This window comes from Monocercomonoides exilis (genome assembly GCF_001643675.1).
Source record: "Monocercomonoides exilis strain PA203 chromosome Unknown scaffold58-502437, whole genome shotgun sequence".
NCBI lineage: Eukaryota > Preaxostyla > Oxymonadida > Polymastigidae > Monocercomonoides > Monocercomonoides exilis.
The window spans coordinates 340,072-361,803 of NW_027150603.1; the positions used below are offsets into that span (position 1 = coordinate 340,072).

The 21,732-nt window shown below is 40.3% G+C and overlaps 1 protein-coding gene across 1 annotated transcript in view; it reads right to left on the reverse strand.

The window, feature by feature from the left end:
- Positions 1–6,101: 6,101 nt before the first annotated feature.
- The window catches only part of MONOS_2545 (dynein haevy chain), a gene marked incomplete at both ends in the record, with an annotated part of 30,117 nt that continues 14,486 nt past the window's right edge, over positions 6,102–21,732 (reverse strand). Inside the window, 2 exons of the mRNA XM_067872470.1 lie at positions 6,102–7,686; positions 7,798–21,685. Coding sequence (XP_067719895.1) covers positions 6,102–7,686; positions 7,798–21,685 — 15,473 coding nt within the window. The remainder of the gene's footprint in view (positions 7,687–7,797; positions 21,686–21,732) is intronic.

A 21,732-nucleotide genomic window follows, 5' to 3' on the forward strand; every position in this document is an offset into this window, starting at 1 on the left:
TTTGTGAAAACGGATTGGAAATCTTCTCTGTGCATCTCTTCCATAATTTCTCTCATTTCTTCGAATTTCTGTTTCTGTTCAATTTCGGAGCAATGGCCCAGTTCGTTGAACAAAACTTCAAAAACAACAGAAAATAAAAGGAGAAGCAGAAATCATAAATTCAAAAATATCAATGTTTGCAAACCATTGAACTTTTCGGTGATATTCATCTTCTGTATTTTTTGTATTGCGTCATCCTGAAGACACATCATTTTCTTCAAGCACACAGATACAAAACAAAACAGTTCGGAAAAATTGAAAAATAAAAAGGGTGCACAGTCATAAAAATTTCAGCATTCAAACTTATCTTAAAAGTGTTAAAATTTTTTGCGAGTAATTGAGAAGAAGAACAATGATTCAACAATTTGGATTTGTTGTTATGGCTGTCTTGATCGTTATCACTTTTTGTTTTTCAAAACGAAATTGTCCATCCTCAAAATAAGAGAATATCAAATATAATCCATCTATGAATGATGCGATTTATTTCCAGTGATGGCCGGAGGCAATCACAAGAAATCGTCAAATTTGGTTTTCATTTTCTTGTTTTTTCATATGAAATGCCTTTGAATGAATAACAATTTTCAACCGTTTCTGTTGTTTATTGCCATGTTCAAAATGATATGAGTCTCCCGATTAATGTGAAGATCTTTCCATTTGGTGCCTTTTGAAAAGCAAAATGTCTGATTTTCATTCTAAAAGGTGATTAATTTGCTTTGTGAAGCTGGATATGGAAGAAAATGAGCTTTGAATCGAATAATAAACTGAAAACAAAGGAATGCGTGGATTAAACGTAGTTTCATTCAACTTTTGCTGTGATTGAGATGAAAACAAGTTCAGCAAGAATTAACAACTGTGTTTAGAGGAGCAAAAACAAGTTGTTTTTCAATTCGGAATTCTTGAAAAAGAAGAGAAACACATTGGAGTGTTTTCAACAAAGAAAGCTGTTGTCCAATTAGAAAGCAGGAAAATGACAATAAATGAGTGAAGGAAATGAATTGGATGATCGAAGTTTTTCTCAAAAGAATATTTTGTGCATTGCGATTATGAAGGCAATCGAGCCTTTGATAGAACGATCCAAACGAAGAAAAGTTGTCTCTCGTTGTGTTGCTGAGCTTTGCTCCACATTGATTTGCATTTTCTGCTTTGTTGCGCTCTTTTGGGAAAAAAAATTGAGTTTATCATGATTTGCTTTGTTTGCAACATGTTTTCAGCCTTTCCATAATTTGTCACAAGGGCAATTCAAAATGTTGCTGTTCCACAACAACTTCTTCAGTTCCATGTTCAACATTTGGCCTGAAAAAATATCATTCGATTTCAGCTCATCATCATCTTCTTCTTCTGTTTCTGTTTCTGTTTCTGCATCCGCTGGATTCTGTGCATCTTTCTCAATAGCGGCTCGTCTTTATATCCTTCAAACTTGCTTCCCTTGCAATCAAATTCTCTTTCCTCAGCCACCTGCAGACATTCACTCACAACTGTCATGAATAATATTCAATTTTCCTTGTCTCAAGAAAACGAACTGCCATTTGCTTCGCTTTGCCTTCTGCTGTTCACTTCGTGTGTGTGTGTGTGTGTGTGTGTGTGTGTGTGTGTGCGATTTTGGAGATTGATCTTTTCTTGATGCGGCAAACAGCAGCAGATGGGAATGAATTGTGGAGGTCTCTGCTTTGCAACATTGGCGATTCCTTTGTCTGTTCTGTTTCTGGAGCTGTGGGCATGCTGTAAGATGAGCATTTGCAAAAAGAAGTCTCTGCTGCTTTGTGTGTTCTGTTTGTGACTGACGCGAGCATGCTGTTCTGTGTGGTGGCCCTTCTGATGTTCCGAATGACCGTTCAGTCAGCACCAGCAGCGCAGGATGTGTGGATGATGTGGATATGGTTCAAGTTATTGAGAGACGCAGGCACATTTGAAGGTGTCGATGAGAAGAGGAAAGAGAGAGGACGAAAGCACCAGAGTGCACTGATTCAAGATTTGTGGGAGAGAAAGTGGAAAAGCACTTGCTTGAAAGCAGAATCAACAACGAAGAGAAACTGATGGCCAAACACAACCCAAGAGAGGAAGCTGCGATGGAAGAAAATGAAAAAATGGGAAGCTCCATCATCTGGAAAATCAACACTTCTTAAACATATGAAACGCTGTCTTTCCCGAGAAAATGGGATGAATGTCATCGCAAAGAAGATCGGAGCGAGTGAATATCAATGGGCCAATCAGAATAGTTTCACGCCTCTCCAAAGCCTCAGTTGCCCTCATTCGCTGGGAAAACAGCATCATATAAGCTTTTATCTTCCTTTTCAAAAAAATCCCTTCTCGTGAAACACAAATGAAAGGATCAAATGAAAAAGTTGCTTTTGAGATTCTTGCTTTGTTGCAATTTTTGTTTTGAAGCAACCGTTTCGATTCATTTTCTTTGAATGAATGATTTGTTATAATTTTAGTTAATGAAACATACAAAAAGTGGAAGGAAAATTATTTCGGAATAAAAACGAAATATTATTCGTCGATACAAAAATATGTCTCTTTTTCTTCTTACTCAAACAGCAGAAAATATGTTTTTTTTTTTTTTCTTACTGATATGTATTCCGAAATGCGAAAACTACAAACTCAGGAAGAAAAAAATATCTGGAACATGGTGCAATTTTTCCAAAAAGAAAGACACAAAAAGAATTTTAAAGAACAAGAACATTTTTGAAATTCATCTAGGATTGAACCTAATAAGAAATAGAAAAGAAGGTGAATCAACATTGACCTGTTTGACTGAGCTGCTGATTGAACGGTGGCTTTCATTCAGCTTTTTGGATTTGATGATAACTGAAATGATTTGAAGTGAGACAAATGACGAATGAATGCTAGGCTTTGAAAAATAGAAAATATTGAGTCATTTTGAACATATCATTGTTCAGTTCCATCAATGATTGAATCCGTTGATAAAAAAGTTTTTAATCCTTCATCATTTTCCTATTTCGTTGGAATTTCTTGTTTTCTTTTTCCTTCAAATTCCGTGAAGTCTTCTTTTGCTTTTCATCTTCATCTCCATGTGAAATAATTGGTTTTTTTAATCTCTCTTTGCCTGAATATTTTATTTGGTCAATGTTCGTTCTGTTCTTCTCTCAATCACCTCATTTCACAACAATCATTCTTCTCTTCTCTTCAAAAGGCTATTCATCTCATAATCATTTCTTCACACTCTTTCAAATATATTTCTGCACAAGACATCTCCGGTGAAGATAAAAAATAAAACAAGATCACCTCTTCTCCCATATCGAAATCATCTGAATTCTTTCTTTCATTGATTTTGACATATCTCCACAGGTTTTTCTCATTAATAACTAATCGGTACATTTCCAATAAAACATTGTTTGAATATAAAATATTTTTTTTTATTTTTTTACGCAAACGCAATTCTCGAACAATTTTTTGTTTTTATTTTGAAATGATAGTTTCGAGAGATGGAAATTTTTTCAAGTTTGATTTGTTTAATTTTTCAAAAAAAAAAAATGGTAATTTTACGTTTTCAATCCTAAGGATTGTTTCGTGAACTGGAACATTGCAGAGAAGATGAACAGAAACAGAAAATAGAGGAAATGAAAAGAGTGATTGATTTCATGAATGGAGAAAGATTTCAATCCTTGTTCACAGAAGAACTATTCAACGAAATAGATGATGCGATTGAAAATGAGAAACTTTCAATAGAAAATGCAATCTTGTTGTTGAAGCATATTGGAAATTACAAAGTACTGATAAACCTATCAAATTTAGCCTTTGATGAATCATCATTGAACGAAAGATTTAAGAAGATGATGATAAAAGAAAACGAGAAGAAAAAAGAAGAAAAGGATGAAAAGCTTATGACCGATCTTTGCGAATGTTATCTTTTTTTCAACTGCACATCTTCATCGGAATTAATATCAATTTGTGTGCCTTGCCTTTTGAAAGTTGCGTTGAAGAAAGAAGAAAGCGAGGAAGTCCAAAAGGAAGTTGAAATGTCCTTACTAGCATTGAGTTGCGTTGATGAGCTTTATGTATGAGCATTTCTATTTTATTTTTGATATTATTGATTTTTTTCTTGTTTCTGATAAGGAAGTTGAAAGGGGCCTTTTCCTTAATGAAATTAAAGAGATCATTAAATATCATCAGAAACATCACAATCTGACACAAAATGCTTGTCACTCTGCTTGGAAGTTTTTGATGGATAGATTAGTATTCGACAAAAGCTTGGAAGGAATGATTGTGAATGAGCTTCATTTCGCGAAAGAAGCAGGAAGAGAATTGGAAGATCTAATTTTGAGCACAGATTGGAAGAGGAAAGAAGAGGAAAATGGAAGAAAGGAAGCGAAAGAAGTGCTTATTAACAGGAGATGGATCAAATTATTGAAATATTTCTTCGGCATATGCAAATTGTGGAGTGAAGAATATTCTGGGCTTATCAACAGCATTGTGAAAGTATTTCAAGCATCAAGGGATAATTACAGAGAAATCAGTTGCAAGTACATTTTTTCATTAGGAAAAGCAGCAGAAAATAGAGCTGTAAAAGCTGAAGACTTGCTGAAAGGAGGAGCAGTTGAAATTATTTTGGAGGAGATTCAGCAGCCAATAATTGATCACGATTTTATGTGGAATTGTTTGGTTTTCTTTTTGAATATTTCGGAAGGACTGAAAGAAGAGGAGGATAAAGAAAATGAAAACGAAAAAAGAAAGGCAACCAAAAAGAAGATGTTTGACAAACTGGAAGAAGAAGGATATGAAGATGCCATCACAAGCTTTTATAAAATACTTCCATTTTTTAGATGGAGTTATTGTATTATATTGTCGTTGGATATTTCTGATTATTTCGTGAATGTTTGAGAAAATGAGATATTTTACATTTTTTTCTCTTAATTTCAATTTTTGCTTTTTGATTATTTCCTTTATCTGCAAATGGCTGTTTGCAGCCTTTATCAATTGAAATTTATTATTGGATTGTCTGATGAATTATCAGCAACTGGTGTAAATGTCCGAGAAAATGAAAAGTTATTTATTCTGTAACTCAAGTTTTTTATTTATTTTTTAACAATCATTTCACAAAATGGAAATGAAAACATTTGAAGAGTTAAAATTGATAATCATTTTATAATTTTATATTAAAATTATGTGAATCAACAACAACAACAACAACAACAAAGAAAAGAAAAGAAAAAAGAATGCATCATTTATTTTCAGCAATTTGAAACGAGCTTATTCCTCAATTGATTTGTCTTTTCTTTTGCTTCTATATAAAAATTTCACTTTCTTATTCATTCGCCAAATTTTTTATTCTTTCGTCTGATTTTTTTAAAAATAGTGATTTTTTTTTTATTTCTGTTCTTGTTCAACTGGATTCGATGTTATTCCAAAGAACAAAAGAAGAGAATTCAAAGAATGAGGAACTGCGAAATAGAAGCTATTGAAAAGATGAATAAACACACTGAAGCAAAGCTGAACCTTTCTTAAAGGTGAAAATAAGATAGTTTGGAGAAAGAAATTATATCTTCCAAATGATTAACACAAAATTTCACACACACACACACACACACACACACACACACACACACACACACACACACACACACACACACACACACACACACACACACACACACAAAAGACTTATTTGAGAGATTTTCAATTCGTTTCTATATGACTCTTAAATTTCTTCCACACATCTTTTGCAGTTGTTGTTAAGAACATAATTACTTTTAACGAAAAACAGTTTGACTTTCATTAATATCTCGTTTTTTCGTTCTTGGTTTTCTTGATAATCCTTGATGTTGCAACTAGTTTCATATTTTAATTTGTCTGAGGTGATGGAAAGGATAATTCAACACAGTCAGCAAATGTTTTAGATCCGTGAAGAAAATTTCAAAAAAAAAAAATAATCATGCATTATTTTTTAAAGTCTATTCTTTGAGCATTTACTGAAAGGTTAAATAAATTCAATTAAAATTTAGTCATAAAAAATTGTAAAACATTACACGAAAAATTTAACGAAAAATATAAACGAAAGTTAAAAAAATATCCTATAATATTCCTAATATTCAAATAAAATGTTACAAACGAACTTTTGGACCCCAAACACTTTCAAACTCTCTCATTTCATCAGCACTGAAGTCGATGTACAGCCTGCCACCCCCCATTACCAAATCCTTAAACCCTGGAGTTGTCACGATTACTTCAAACTCTGGTGCAGTCATCAAAAATGAAGAATATACAACAGTGCTGCATCCAACGCGTGAAGAAGAATCGATATTGGTTAAAGTTGAAGCGGTCTCAGAGTCAAACACAGGAAACGTTACTCTGTTGGAGTCCAAGAAATCCGATTCCCTAATATTCTGTTCCTTTTGCACATTTGTTTGATTTTGATTCATAGTGCCACTTCCAAAGCGAGCAGCAAATGTTTGGAAGTAATGAGTGTGAAACATACTAATTGGAGGGAGGGCTGTAAACTGGAATCGCACCGATGCTGCTGGATTGATAACTTCTGAAAGACGAGGCCGCTGGAGTGACAGCTTTAGAATTGGGTACTGCGTCAAATTCGGAGGAAGCAATGGTATATTTGGCAGTTCTGAGAAACACCCATTCACAAAATCCCAAGCGCATCCATACATTTTTATCCCCGTGATTAAAAAGCCATCACTTGGAATTTTTGATTGTGGAATTCGTTCTTTTGGATTGTGAGCCACAAATGAAAGTGAGAGAAGGCTTATATCATCGGCCTCTATGAAGCTATGCGAAATAGACCTGCTCATTTCTGTTCGCAGGCAGACAACAAGAGCTTTTGGAGCAAAAAACAGGTTGAGAGGAATTACTGGCTGTCTCTTTTTCAACCAGGAGATTGCGAAGCTACTGCCCATTCGAAGCCAAGCAGCAGTTTCTGTGTTTGAAACAGGCAAGTAGCGCGGAAGTGAAGCGTTCATAAGAAGCGAAGCAGTCAATTTTCCCATTGAAACTATTCCGAATGGATTTGAATGATTGGAAAAATGATTTGTTTGCTTTGTGAGAAACAGCGACTGTGCACAAGAACGAGATTGGATTGAGGAGACAACACGAAGCATGCAATAAAGCTCACCAAACATGCACCGATCTACAGAGGAGCGAAACATGGAAGATGATGTGCCGAAGTTAGCAATGGCTCTCCTCATAACTGGAATACTTGGCAAAGCAGTGATAAGCTGCCATTCGTTGTTGAACCAATCACGGATGCTTGCAAACAGTGGGACATCTTTTGAGTTCTGATGAGCAACTGTTGTGAGGCAACGCATCGTCAACAGAGAGCTCTCAGCAATTGCTTTGTTGGCGATTGTAGGCGACTGGATGAATGCGGTCAGCTGGGTTGCATGCTTCATTAATGACAGAACTCGGGACAATGCATGCTTTCTATCAAAAGTGGAATAAGCCATCTGACTGTCCAACACAAACGATGGTGCTTCTCCTCTGTAAAATGTGAAATTCGGAGATGCTTCTTCAAGTATATCCACAACTGGAGAACCAATCAGAGGAGAGGAGGACGCCGAAGAAGAAGGAGAAGATGCAGGAGTTGAAGAAGCGGAAGTTGAAGAAGAAGAAGAAGAGCGATAATTCAACAGAGCAGAAGTTGATTGTTGCAGTCTTTCTTGGTATCTGAAAACAGCGTCTCTAACAAATGGGAAATCAAAGAAATCAAAATCAGGCTGGAATATCCGAGGAGAGAAGTAGTGCTTGAGGAGATGCATGATATATTGAATATCGTCTGAGTTGATTCCGAACCTGGAGACAAGATGAATGAACAGAGAGACTATCAGCCAAGAAAAGTCAATATCAAGCGAAGGCATCACAGAAGCACCGTTGCTCGAGATCCAGCTATTAACAACTTCTCTCATTATTGAAAGTAGCTTAAGAAATCCAACTTGATTATACAGCTGCTGTCCGAGAATAATTGCTCTGACCCGCAAAAAGGAATAAATAAATACCAAAGAGAAAAGAAGAGTGCCCCAGCGAGGAAAGAGCGGATGATGGGCATGCTCTGCTGGGATCCACGAGATAACTGTTGCAAGGCAAAGCGGATAAGACACGATATTGTGGCAGTCAAGAATGAGAAGCGGAACCATGAAAGACGGGTTGTACGCGAGCGGCTGTGTGAGAGACTGGGAAACGAGCACAAACCTAGTGGCAGAATCACTGCGCTGAGGAAGAATAGGCTGTAAATAGCGCTCTTCTGAAGAAAGATACAAAGTGGAAAGAGCACCAGTTGAAGAAGAAGTTGAAGAAGAATTAGAAGAAGAAGATGAAGAAGATAATTTTGAGCTTGCCTTTGAATCACCAGAAAACGAAGAAGATGAAGAAGTTGTGGTAGAAGAAGAAGATGCTGCGCTTCCTGTCTGTTTTGTCCTTTTGTCTTTGAGATGTTGAGGAAACACACCAGAAACCATTGATGTTCTATCAGGAATCCCGTAGATGAAGAACTTCCAGTGCAATAATTCTGCTTTCGAGATGATTGGCTGAATAACAACAAATTCGCCTTGAAGAAATTTCTGTTGTGTCTGATTCTTCTGCAATAACGATGATTGCTTTGAATTCAACTGCAGATAAGATCCTCCGTCAGTTGTTGTACTTGTCAAAGATTCAGCCGAGCTGTCTTTTCCCTGATGAGTTATAAGCAGCGATGCAATTGTGGACAGCCTCCAGTTCGTCTCTGTCTGACGGGTGTGCTTTGCTTGAGCCTGAAGATGCGAGTTGTCACTTGGTGTCTGCGCATTTGCAATCCATTCACTGTCTAAGTAAAAGTTTATAAACGACATAAATTTGGGATCTGCAGTTATCAGAATTGGTGAAGCAAGTGCAGATGGGCGATTTGAAGGCATTGATAGGAATGCATCAAAAGCAAATGGGAATAGAGGTGAATACGGAGAGACATGTGCTTTATGATAATACGATCTTTCAGTCGAAGCCAGAACAAAACCTTTTTTCCCATCCTTTCGCGCATTCGGAAAAGAGAACAAAACTTGTCCAGGAGGCAGAGAGTCCACATCTCTAACAAAGCGCCTATAACTGCCTCCAATCGGCTTTTCGTCTGAAGAAGAATTAACCGTATCTGATCCTAGGCAAGTCTTGTTTTTCACAGGGTAGATTGAAAAGTTGCCAATTGGCATAATATTTAATGAAGAAAGTGCCTCAAGGATATTTGGCTTCTCTCCTTGTTTCATTAAAGGAAGAGTCAAAAAGATAAGCTGATTTGAGTTATAGCAGGGAACAGCGTCTGGCTGCATGCTGTTCTTTATTCTCTCGCTGTGAGAAGAGACAGCGATGCTTATGTCTGTAACCATATCTGCACAGGATGCGAGAGATCGTTCTCTTATCACCTGAACAGGAATGTTAAACAGAAGCGTGTGCTCACGATGGATGGAAGAGGCAGACATGTCAAAACGGTGCGGCATGATCGAATCAATTCGTTTGCTGTTGAAGGATCCATTTTTCGTGAAGTCAAGCGACTTTCTACGCGCTTGCAACGGAAAAGAAGATTCTGAATCTGCTTCGAGTTGAGGATGCGATCTTCTGTTTGAATCAGACTGCGAGAAAGCGATAAAGCTGAGCATGTCACTAACATTCATGGCAGAATACAAAAATGTTACACAGTTTGGCGATGTAGTCTTGGCTGAAATTGCAATTTGCGTGTCTACCATATCGATCGATGGCACAACAAAGCCAAGCATCCCCGCTTTGAACGCTTCTAATGCATATGCCAAACGATGCGGAGCGAGATATGCAATGATCAGGAGGCGCTGGAATGAAGTTAAGTGTTCATCGAGTCTGTCTGGGAATGGTTGGCTATCAGGCGATAGAGACACAATCCATTTTATCCATTCTTTTGGATGTGAAGCAAAGGATTCCAACAAACGAGGCGATGATTGCGAAGAATAAAAAGAATTTGGATGTAACGAAGTTGAATTTGAAGAATGCAACTGAAACTCTCCTAATGAAAGATAGTTGTAATTGCCACCAGAAGATGTTTGCCTCTGATCGCCTTCGTTATTTCTATATGGATGTTCTTTTCCTCGTAAAAGATAATCGAGCGTTTTGATTGAATTACCAATGTATGAATCTTTGATGATTGGAAAATCTTCCTCCACTTTTGCCAATAGCAAAGACTCGCTGCATTCTTTTGGGAAATGAAAAACGGGTGTTGATAAAAACACTTTCAGCCACTTTTCGTAAAATTCGTTGTCAGCAAACAAACTGAAATCTTTGCGTATAGGCTTCGGAATGCACTGAGCTCTGCGCCTCTTTGCTGAAAAAGTTGTCGGTTTCCACATTTTTCTTTCTCTTCGCTTTCTTTCTTTTGTCTCCGGGAATGTTGCTGTCATTTCATTTATGCTGTTTCTAAGAAGCGCAAATAAAGGCAGAATATTTGACAGATAATGGTCAGCTTGCTTTTTGGAAGTATCAGTGTACCCAACGTTGATTGAATGCAGCACACGATCCAGAAACTGTGAGGCAACTTGCCGAAGAAGAATTGAAAGCTGCTTTTTGTAAACTGAGGCTGAAGCAGCAGCAGAAGAAGAAGAACTTGAATGCTTTTTGGAATCAGAAGATAATTTTCCAAGAAGGCCTAATCGCTCAATTGAAAGAATAAACGGCTGATCGAATCCTTGTTTAAAAGTCCACAAGATTGAATTATCGCCAATTTTCTCATATTTTTCTTTTTCATCGATTTGAGGCGTCACAAGCTCGCCTGTCGCTGCCAATGCACCTGCCACAAGATGTCTGTGCTTTTCTGTGGAGCGTCTCATTGTGTCCATAACAAGTCTGATTGAATCCAAAAGAAGAGTGAAGAACTGGATGTTGGAAGGAATGGAATATGTGAAATAGATATATGAGATTATTGAAACAATCGAAACATGATGGAGATCATCCAGATTGTTTGTGTTAATGCATGTGATTACCGCTTCGTGAACATTCATCACAAATTGTGCAATGCTGTCGAGGCACAGAATCTCTCTTTCTGCTTTGACGAGATTGTTTTCTTCTGCTATGATTACGTTCAACGTTGATGTTGCCTTCATTGTTACACTGCTGCATACGCTGAAGAAGTTTCCACTTGGATTTGTTCTCAGCTGCATCAAAAGGTCAATAAATTCTTTCACGTTTTCGTTCAAGCGACGCGACAGCGCACAGCATGTACTCAGAATCTCTCGCCGCTTCTCAACAAGCTCAGGAATAATTGTAGGCGCAAGAAAATGATAGATCAAATTTGGCTTGAAGGCTGACTCCTTGTTTCTGAATGGGCACCAGTTGATGATGATGCAATTACAATACAATACTGTATCAGCAAGTGAACTGTAATATCTCGGAATGAATGTGATCTCATCTTGAATAAACAGAATGAGCCGGAAACCAGGGTGCACATCAAGTTCTCTACCTGCAAACGTTACTGGCTGAACAGGAGCAGAGAATGAGCATATTGCAAGTGTGTCCAGCAGTTGGAAGAGAGATTCATAGTGTTCTCGTTGCAGACTCAACTGCAAATCTGTGTACTCCACAAGCAACGGATAGCCTCTGAGCATTGCCAAAAGAGCATCCTCAGGAAATGCATTGTGGAGGATGTTAGTGGTGACTACTGGAGTCACAGCACGGAATCGTCTTGTCACCCATTGAAGTGCTGTGCCAAGCGGATCAATGAAAACTAGCGGCTTTGTAGAAGGTATCCGAAAGGCTGCAGCTGCGCACATCAGAGATTGCTCGTCCGGGGGGACACCTTCTGTGAGATGGCGCAAACATTGAGTGGGACCATTCAATGTTGCCCAGATTGGGCGAAGGATTGGCCGGATCATGTGGGTGTAGTGCTTAACAGGTGAAGCCAGAAATGGAATTGTTCCGTCATCCAGAATATCCAACCCACCACACAAATCAGAGTCGCTGAAAGATGTTCGCATCAGCTTTGAAAAGGATGGAGGCTCATCTTGCTCGTTTGAATATTTTCTTTTTTTGCATTTTTTCTTTTCTGTTATTTGATAAAAGTAATCCTCATCCACTTCTTCAAATTCGCTATTTGGCTGGTCACTTGCATATCGATCTCCACTCCATTCATCTTCTGTTGAAAGATCCGAGTTTGTGCTGCTCGAATCGTCATCTTCACTTTCATCAATCTCATTTTGTCCACTTCCCTTTCCAAAAGATTGCCGTCGTCTTTCATAACTTCCCTGAGCAAATTCCTCATTTCTTGTTTTGTTGTTAAATGTGAGTGTGCTAAGACGAGGGACATCAGGAGCAAGTGTTGTGAACGAAGAATTGAAAGAGACATGTGGTTGCTGAGGTTCAAAGCCTTGTATCTTTGATTTTTTATCTGAACTATAAAATTCATCATTGTCCAGTGCGATATCAGATGCACACTCCTTTTGATTATTTTTGTTCTCTCTTTTTTGAGGTTTCCAAGATGCCTTCTGAAGCATTGCAACCAACTTGTTTCTTTGAGCACGGGGAGATGATTCTGTTGAGCTATCTGTTGAATCCGAGTCGTATGAAAAAGGCATATTCGAAGTCTTCCATGAAGAAGCAGAAGTTGAGCGTGGAGTCATCAGGGATTCTCTGCTACTTGCACTTTTTCTTCTCAACTCATGCAAATCCATTCCCATAAAGCTCGTGTCAAAGTACGATCCATCCTTCGCATAGGCTATTTCAGCTTCTTCGAGTATCAAACTCCATCGTCTAACCATCGTCTCCCATTCATCAACATGCAGAAAGCCGTTGAATGCCAGAAACGCTGCAGCAAGCATTGAATCTCCACGGCATGTCCTCATCGCCCTTTCTACAGCAAGCGTCTTCTCTCTCCAGTGGGCAATTGTGTGGGTTATCTGCTTACTCTCGTTCTGCAGCTCAATTGCTTGACTCACCCTGCCATCGAATCTGAAATCATCGTCATCGATTTTGGATCGTGTTACGTTTGTTCGAATTCCAGTGAGTTTGGTGACAGCTTGCAATGCAGCACTCAGACGCTGCTGAAGCTCGTCAAGATCAGACAAGTAGGAGCGAAGTATTCTCAGCTCTGTTTTATACTCTGATGCATGCTGTTGAAGTCTGAGAAACTTTGGTTTTGTTCCTTTGTTGACAGAGTGGTATGCAAGGAGTGCATCGATAAAATGGAAAATCCCTACAAGCTCACCACACACCTTCTCAATTTCATCTTCTCTGTATCGCTCTGCTGACACATACGGTTCAAGAAGCTCCGCCTGCTCTTCGGTCAGTGTGTCCAGAGGGTACTCCATAAGCTGCTTGATGAATGTCATGTCCTGAATGAGCACAATCGAGTGGCGATAGCTGTCTGCAATCTGATTGTCGATTGGGTCGATGGTAACCTCATTCATCTTCCTTCTCAACACAATCAGAACCATATCGAACACCCGCTTTAAAAACACAGGAGGGTTTGGCAGTTTACGGAGCCATGCAAGATGAGCTGGTTGCACTTTATTTAGAGATTCATTTGCGTGTATAAGAGCCGGTCTTGCATTCATAAGTTCCTCCTCCACCACAGCACGTTCTGCTTTCACCTTTGCAGCAATCTCATTCACAACTTTCTGCTGTTCAACCACTTTTCGTGCAAGTCCGGTGAGTTCAATGGAGATTTCAGAGATGGAAGCCATGAGCGGTGGCAGAATCTCCGACAGTCCTGTTTTCGAAGACATTAATTCTCGAATGTGGAGCCTTTGCCCAACAATATGAACATGAATTTGTGTCAACTTTGAGATTTGATTCTGCAAAGTGAGCAAGGCAAAACGAAGTGCTTTCACACGCCTATCATAAATATCAGTTGCTGAATGCACAAGCGAAATAAAGAAAGCAGGAATTCCATAAGAAGCATGCAGCAGCACAGATGAGATGCTCTTTGAACGATCTGCAAAGTATGATGCAGTCTCTCTCACACTCGCGTACATTGCTGAGAAGCAGAGATAGAAACGCTCCATTTCAGTCCGTTTAATCTCTCGAAGCAGTTGCACTGGACCAGGAATCACAGAGTGCTTTGAAATAGCAAAGGGAGGACTTTCAAAGCAGGTCACAATATCATTTGGATCAGTGGAACGTGTTGAGTGCAGGTAGAATATCCAAAGTTCTTCTCTCTCTTCTTTCATTGTTGCTTCATTCACATTATTCACCATCTGTGAAGCTGTTCTCTTTTGCCTCACAAACTTCCCATTTGTAAAAATGATTGAAGGCTGCTTCAAAGCGAACTTGTTGAACTGTTCTAAAACATAGGCATTTGCTTCTCTCTTCCAATATGATGCTCCATAATGACCGGATTCCACTTTCCTCGCAGAACGGAGAGGCCGAACAATTCCTCTGCCTTGAGAGCTAAATGCACGAAGACTCGAACCTCCATAACGTTTCGAGTCGACTTTGCTTTTGATATTTCCATCCAGCCAGTATAAATTCCCCTTTATTATCATTCCTTTTGCTCTTGCTCTTCTTCTTCTTCTTCTCTTTTTCCCATTCTCATTTTCTTCTTCTCCAGATGCATCTTGTTTACTGTCAGATTCTCCATCATCTTCCCGCGCTGCTGTTCTCTGAATACCAATTGGAGAGCCATAAATTGGCTGAGCCAACGAAGATGGAGGTGGATAGCCAAATCTCGAGTGCAGGCCAAGCTTTGAAGGAGGAGGAATACCAGGAGGAAGCCACCTGAGATTGTATCCCCCGTTCAATCTGAGCTTTTCGGATTCTTTTCTCCGCTGACTTTCTTTAAAAGTGACAATTGTTCTCGCCCAATCAGGAAGCTTATCTTTCTTTTTCTGGGAATTAAGTTCGAATGGCGATCTTGGAACTGGCGACAAAGATGATCCCCTCCGAACATTCTCAGAAGACAATGATTCTTGTGTCACATATGATGATGAAGGGGAAGTTTCTGTTGGAGTAAGTGAGGGTAAGATGACTTTTCTTGTTGATCTCTGCGGAGTGCTAAGGGCTTGCGAATCGTTTGACAAGTCTTTTGTTTCTGATGAAGTCACCGTTGAAGAAGGAGTTACAGTCTGAGCTTTTGCTCGCATGGCAGAAGATGGACGAGGGCGAGAAGGAGAAACAGATGAAAACATAACAGAAGAAGAAGACGGAAAAGAACGGCTTTGAGCTTTACTAGAAGTTTTAATAAGACTGTTTGAGCCAACATTTGTATCACCACTTGACTGAGTCACTTGTTTGGCTTGTTGCTGTTGCTGTGAATGAGACAAAGCTGGCATTGCAGTTGCTTTTGAATTGTTCATCCGAACAGGCAAACTGAATGGAGAAAGAGAAGAAAATGTCGGAGCTGTTCTTTTGGCAGTTGGAGTCTTCACTGACGAATTTGATGAGAAAGGCGTAATAGGAACAGTCTGCTGCTCTGAAAGGCTTGCTATTTCTCCTGGAATTAAAGGTGTTCTCGGAGTTTCAGCTAAAATCGAATCTGAAAGCGAAAAATCGCTTGAAAACCTTCCATTTCGTTGGCCAGGTAATGGAATCAGTTCAATTTTGGTGTAAGGAGACCATCTGATTGGGAACGGCACGAGTCTCAGAGGAGGTGGTGGAGTGAATGTTGGGACAGCATTGCTGAAATGCGGTTGTGGCGGAAGGATTGACAGTGCAGGCTTCTTCAGCAAACGATTGGCATTTCCCAGAGCATTGAACGACTGCGGAGAAGAAACTGTGAAAATAGAAGAGACTTGAGAGCGAACAGAAGACGCTGATGCCAACGAGTCCATATCTGACCACAAAGGCGGGCTGAGCGATGGAGTTACCAGTTTCACCTGAGAGGAACGGCGGAGGGGGTCTTTTTCATCGCGGAGTGGGTTCGGAGGGAGCACATAAAAGAGGGGATGCACCATATTCTTGCCTGTTATGCGCCGTCGAAGAGCTGCATGCTGTGCAGAAGACTCGAGAGACGCAAGCGCCTTGTCAATAGCTTTGTCATCGATATTTGATTCAAGAACATCTTCAACAGTTTCCTCACACTCGATTGTTGCTAAAGCAGATGCAATTGTACCAAATGATGCATTTGAGGGCAAAGAAGATGGTGACAAAAGTGGAAGTTGCTTTGATGGTGCAATAAGAGAGTGCGCTTTGCGGATCAGTTCTTCTGTCTCGTCGCGAGTCATCGTTGTTGGCATAATCATCCTCTGTGCAGCTTCAACATATAGTTCAACAGGAAACACATCCAGAAACGCAAACATGCAGCATTGACAAACCCAATCAAACAGATCAGCTCCAGGATAGCTGATTGTGAAGGCTGACTTGTCCAGAATCAGTGGATCTGGCAGGGATTCTCCATCTGCCCAGTCTGACTGCGATGCTCCAGAAGGAGATTGAATGATTGAATGAGAATTATGCACGGAGTCAGGATATATTGAACTTCGAACGGACATTCTATCTGCCTCTTCTTCCACAACATGCAGATCAGACATTTCTGACTTATCAAACAAATCATCATTGCTTTCCGCATCCACAACTTCATCTATTTCATCTATTTCATCTATAGACAGATCTTCATCTTCAGCCTCTCCATCAAATTGCTTCTTTCCCATTTCGTCATCCTCTTCTTCCTCTTCTTCTTCCTCCTCTTCTTCATCTTCATCTTCATCTTCCTCATCTTCCTCCTCACTCTCTTCCTCGCTTTCTTTTTCATTATCAGCTTTTGAACTTTCTTCTCTCTGGCCTCTTTCTTTGTTCAAAGATTCTTGCACTTTTGAAGTATCATGAGAATTGAATTTTCCATCTTTATTTTGTTCGCTTCCTTCATTTTGACTTGTCTTTTTTGAATCTTCAAGTCCCTTACCATTTGTCACCCCTGCTGCCTCATGTTCATTCTCACTTTCTTCTTTTCTTTCCTTTATTGTACCTCCTTCACTTACCAATGTTTGTGTGCCATTCAGCAAGAACGGGTTTCTCAGTGATTCAACATAAGGCGATGATGGAACCAGTGACCCAACATTGTGCAAAGGGTTGTGCTGGCTTGCACTCCCATCTTTTCCTAATGCTTTCTCAGCTGCTTCTCTCTGTTCTCTCACAAACTGCATGCTTTTTGTCCAGTCCAGCGGAGAAAGCGCATATGTGTTCACATTTGTGTGCTTTTTCAATGAAGGAGGGAGGATGGGCAACGGAGAGACACGGCCCTGGTTAAAGGAGGACTTTGTGAGTCTGCGTTGATTCAATGCCATCGTGTGGAGTCTTGAGCTGAGCTGGTGGACGGCTTTTGTGTGGCTTCTTATCTTCCTTAAATGGATGCGGTCGACAACAGGCAAAGCATTTGAGAGTGCTTCTGTCTGCATGATAGATCTTTGTGATGGTGAAACAGACAACGAAGATGCGGAGAAAACTGGTGAAATTTGTGGATTTGTTGGGATTTCGTTATGTTCAGAATCAGCTTTGATGAAGCTGCGACCTGTTGGATAGTGCTCAACAACAAAAAAGAAGCGGAGGTTGGACGAAATCTGGTCAATCATCCACTGAGTGCTCTTCGTTTTGGCAAAGTGGCGCTGCTTCCCTTCAGCAAGCAAATGGCTAAGCTCACTCTCTGAAAATAGATAGAAGATGGATGTGTTACACTGCAGCAGGCAGTACAAGAATTCGCTCACATACTCCGCCTTCAGTTCGTTCTGAATCCCTGTCCCGCTATTGTCGATTGTCAGCAAACGGGTGTGTTCTTGTTCATCAATTACATTCGCATCGTCAATTCGACCTTCAAAAGCACTCATCAAATTCTTCAAAGGTGCTTTTTCCTTTCTCTTTTTGTCATCAGCTTTTGACTCAAGTTTGTTTGAATTATGCACTTTAGTCACAAATGACTCGATCTTTGTGAGTCCAGTAATTTCCGCAAGAAGAACAGACACCATCACTTTCTCTCCAAACAGCGTTTTCAGCACAATTTCCCTGAGTGATTGATGAAATGCAGAAGCTGATGTCGAGAGGCTGAGATGATAATACGCCATCCCGTTGTAGTGTGCTATTGAAGAGATGTACCGTCCGGATAGGAAATGTGGGTGAGTGATGGCACAAGTGTGTGAAACTTTCACTTTGTTGGCAATCTCCACCATCTGAGCAGTCAGCCACGGCATGAAATTTCGGGGAAAGAAATTCGGTTGAATGGAAGTATACAACTTCATCAGACTGGAAATAGGTACATTTCTCTCCACAAGCAGTGCCTGCTCCACTTTCTCTTGGAAAAATGTTGAAATAACATCGCTTAGATGCTTCACAGGCAGAGCATACAGAAAGTTTGTGAGCCTTTTCACGTCCAGCGGATCTGCATTCATCAGATTTGATGCAAGAGAGATGATAAACAGATCGAGAGACAGCTTCTCTTGCTGCGGAAGGCGATCTCCAATCACAGATGAGCAGATGTCGCACCACAGCGTCGCAATTCTCAACTCATTCAGCAAATGCAAAGAAGGGTTGGAAGCAATCTCAGAGGCAACTGTGAAAATGATACTGATTGCATGTTGAAAGCTGATTGGGAATGCAGCCAGAGTTGGAAATAGCGAACGAATCTTCACATAAATCAGCTTTGAATTTGTGGATGATGTTGGATCAGATACAATCAACTGATACAAGCAGAGAGTGAGAGAAGGGAGGCGGTGAATAGCTCTTGTCACTTCCGGTGATAATACATCATGAGCCTTTTGAGCTGTCTTCCTTCGTTTCTGCTTGTGGGCAGTGCGAGGCGTAGTTGGAGGCGCAAAAGCAGACGATGAAGAAGAAGGAGAAAGGGGGGAAATTGGAGAAAAAGGAGAAAGAGGACGACGAGAACCAGTTGGAGACAGCGGATAAAGTGGAACATCTCCAACATTCTGCTCCTTAAAGAGCATTCCTCCATATTTAAGATTGATCGGTTCCAACACTTCCTGCCAGCATACCTGCAGTACAATATATCGTTCTAACGGCTGCTGCTCTCTCAAATCGATTTGCGAGAAAAGGCGCAGAAATCGTTCGGGAAGCATCGGAACAAACACATTGCTTACCACAACATGACACTGAACACCAGAATGATTGTTGATAAGCTTTGGAGGCTTCGAAAGCGAAACAACTTGGTTTGTCTCTGTCAGAAAGCGAATGGCTTCAAGGCACTGCATCGACACTGGAGCAAACAATCTGAATAGAATTTGTGCTGTCACGGTGTGTGTTCTGATTCTATCAGGTCTTGTGTTGCTCGAATCTTCTGACAGAGGAGAAGGGCGACGGGCAGAGTTCGGAGTTCTTGGAGAGGATCTCCGAGTGTAATTTGAACGTGGACGCTCTCTAAAGTTTGCTGCAGATATCGTGCCTGAATCTTCGCCTCCTGCCAAATTGCCTCTGTTCTGTACCTGTGGCAGAAGTGACGGAGAAGGCTGTGCAGCAGGAGGAAACACCCACTGCGTTGCTGATCTGGTGATTCCATCCTCAATAGACATCTCATTTTCAAGCGCTGACTGCAAATGCATTGAGTTTTCTTGCAATCGTAACTTTGCTGGGTTGCGATTGTCGACCAAAAGACGATCTGAGTTTAGATGTTGAATGATGCTTGCACTGCTATTCTCAGATGACCACTTTGGAGATGAAGCAGTGCTTCTGCTGCTTTCATTCATCCAAAGTGCATCATCAGACATGTTCTCAGATGAGTTTTCACTCAAGTTAAGTGAAGCACTTCCCATTGCTTTTGGAGTGTTGTCGCCAAACAGGTTTCTTCTGTCTCTTCGGAGAAAACGTGATTCAGACTCCTCATAGTTCAGTCTTCTGAATCTTGAGCCTTCTTCCATTTTAATGGGGATGTTAAGTTTCTTCTGCTCTTGCTGAATAAGGTTGTTTGCCTTGTTCACCAGTCTCCAAATTGTTAAGGGAGATGTGCATTCAAAAACAGGGCAATCAATTGTTAACAGATGTGCATGCTTCTCTGCTGATTGGTCAATAGCAGTGAATGGTGTTGCAGGCACCCAATCCAGCAAAGAGGAGAAAATGAGTGGATCGTGCACGCAAAGAAGACATGGCCTGTTGACAGATGCATACAAAGATAGAAGCTGCAACTGAGGAGCATAATGAACAAACATTATGTTATCTCCAGCAGAAGATTCATGCTTTGATGTGAAATTGTGGATGCCTGGAATGTACTTTGCTTGCACACGCTGACGCATCATGCTTTTGACTCTTGAAGATTGTGGTGTTGTTTGCTGAGATTGCTGGCGAGGCTGCTGTCGCTGTTCATCACCAATCAATTGGGAAGGCAAAGCGTTCTGTTTAAACCGTTTCTTTCGCACATTCATCAGATAAACAGCAGCATTCGTCCATTCTCCATTGCACAGATTCACAAAGAAGCGAAAAGCTGTTCCTCTTCCTTTGTTAGACGTTGGCTGGCCAAGCAACTGCAAAATAGAATGAAAGTCTTTCATTCCCAAAGAGCTCTCATTCACAAAATCCAATGATTCATCCGCACACCCAACTGGAGGCCCATTGTTCGAGAGAGTTGCCATGAAGCTGCTAAATGCATCAATAAAATCAAAGTCAGATGCAAAGTGTCCACCAAAACCCCACAAAACAGAATAATATGCCACTCGATCAATTGCTGTTTGATACAACTTGTAGTTCTCTTTCTGTGCAGCTGTTGATAGTGATGCTACTGTAGGTAATCCAGCCATTGAGGATTGCATCTGATCAGGATTTTCAATGGCAACAGGATCGGCAATCCTTGGACCGTTTATCTTGATTGACGAGCTTGAGCTCAGAGCTGCTATATTTTTTGAATAAAAAAGTGGAGACTGCAGAGATACAGAATCTGCAGAAGCCGAGTTCGACGGAGTATCACTTGTTGAATTTGCAGCTAAAGAAGAAACAGATGGAGTTGAAGAGAAATGTGGAATTGACAGAGATACACTGGATATATGCAATTCATTCGCTGATTCATCCGCTGGCGGGATTTGCATAATTTCAGAATCACTAGATTTATTTCTTGAATGTGTTGAAAAGAAATGTTCAATAGAAGGAGCAGCAACTGCAGAAAGGGGAGGTGGCGATAGAGGAGCTGAAGAACAAATTGATGTATTTGATGATGAAATCGTTTTTGAAGCAAATCCTGGTTGGGTGCGCTTGGAGAACACGAGTGGAAGAATGCACGGAATTAGATAGTTTATCTGAGCACTGAACAAAGAGATTGTATTGTCAATGAAGCAGTTCGCTGGCGTATCATATCTCAAATTGTCTGCAGATGCAGCCTGATTCATCACTCTCTGTGGACTTTTCATTTTATCTCTCGCTGGGGAACAGTGTGCGAGAGTAATAAAAGGAAATGCTCCTGTATCGATGACTTGTGTTCCACTCTGGTTTGCTGTTTTCTGTTTAAAATGAGCTTGTGTGTTGGCAGAGTTGAAATAAACACGCATCCATTCACCTGCAGTAACCATCCACATCGTCAGCAAACCAGCCATTCGAGTAACATCATCATACAAAAAGGATGCAATTTTCATATTTTCGAATGCAAATCCAAACCGCTGTTGTCCAACAAGTAATGAGGTAATGATGCATTGGTACACATGTTGGAATAATGTGGTCCCAGTGTATCCAAGTGGATTCAATTCAACAAGATGGAATGTCTTCATTGGAAGTGAAAATAGTGAGAGAGGGATGAACATTGGCCTCACACTCTCCAATAGTATCTGAGGAAGCAAGTCAAGTGACTCTGTTTCAATGATCACACGTACATTGGACTGCAAGCATAACCTGTGA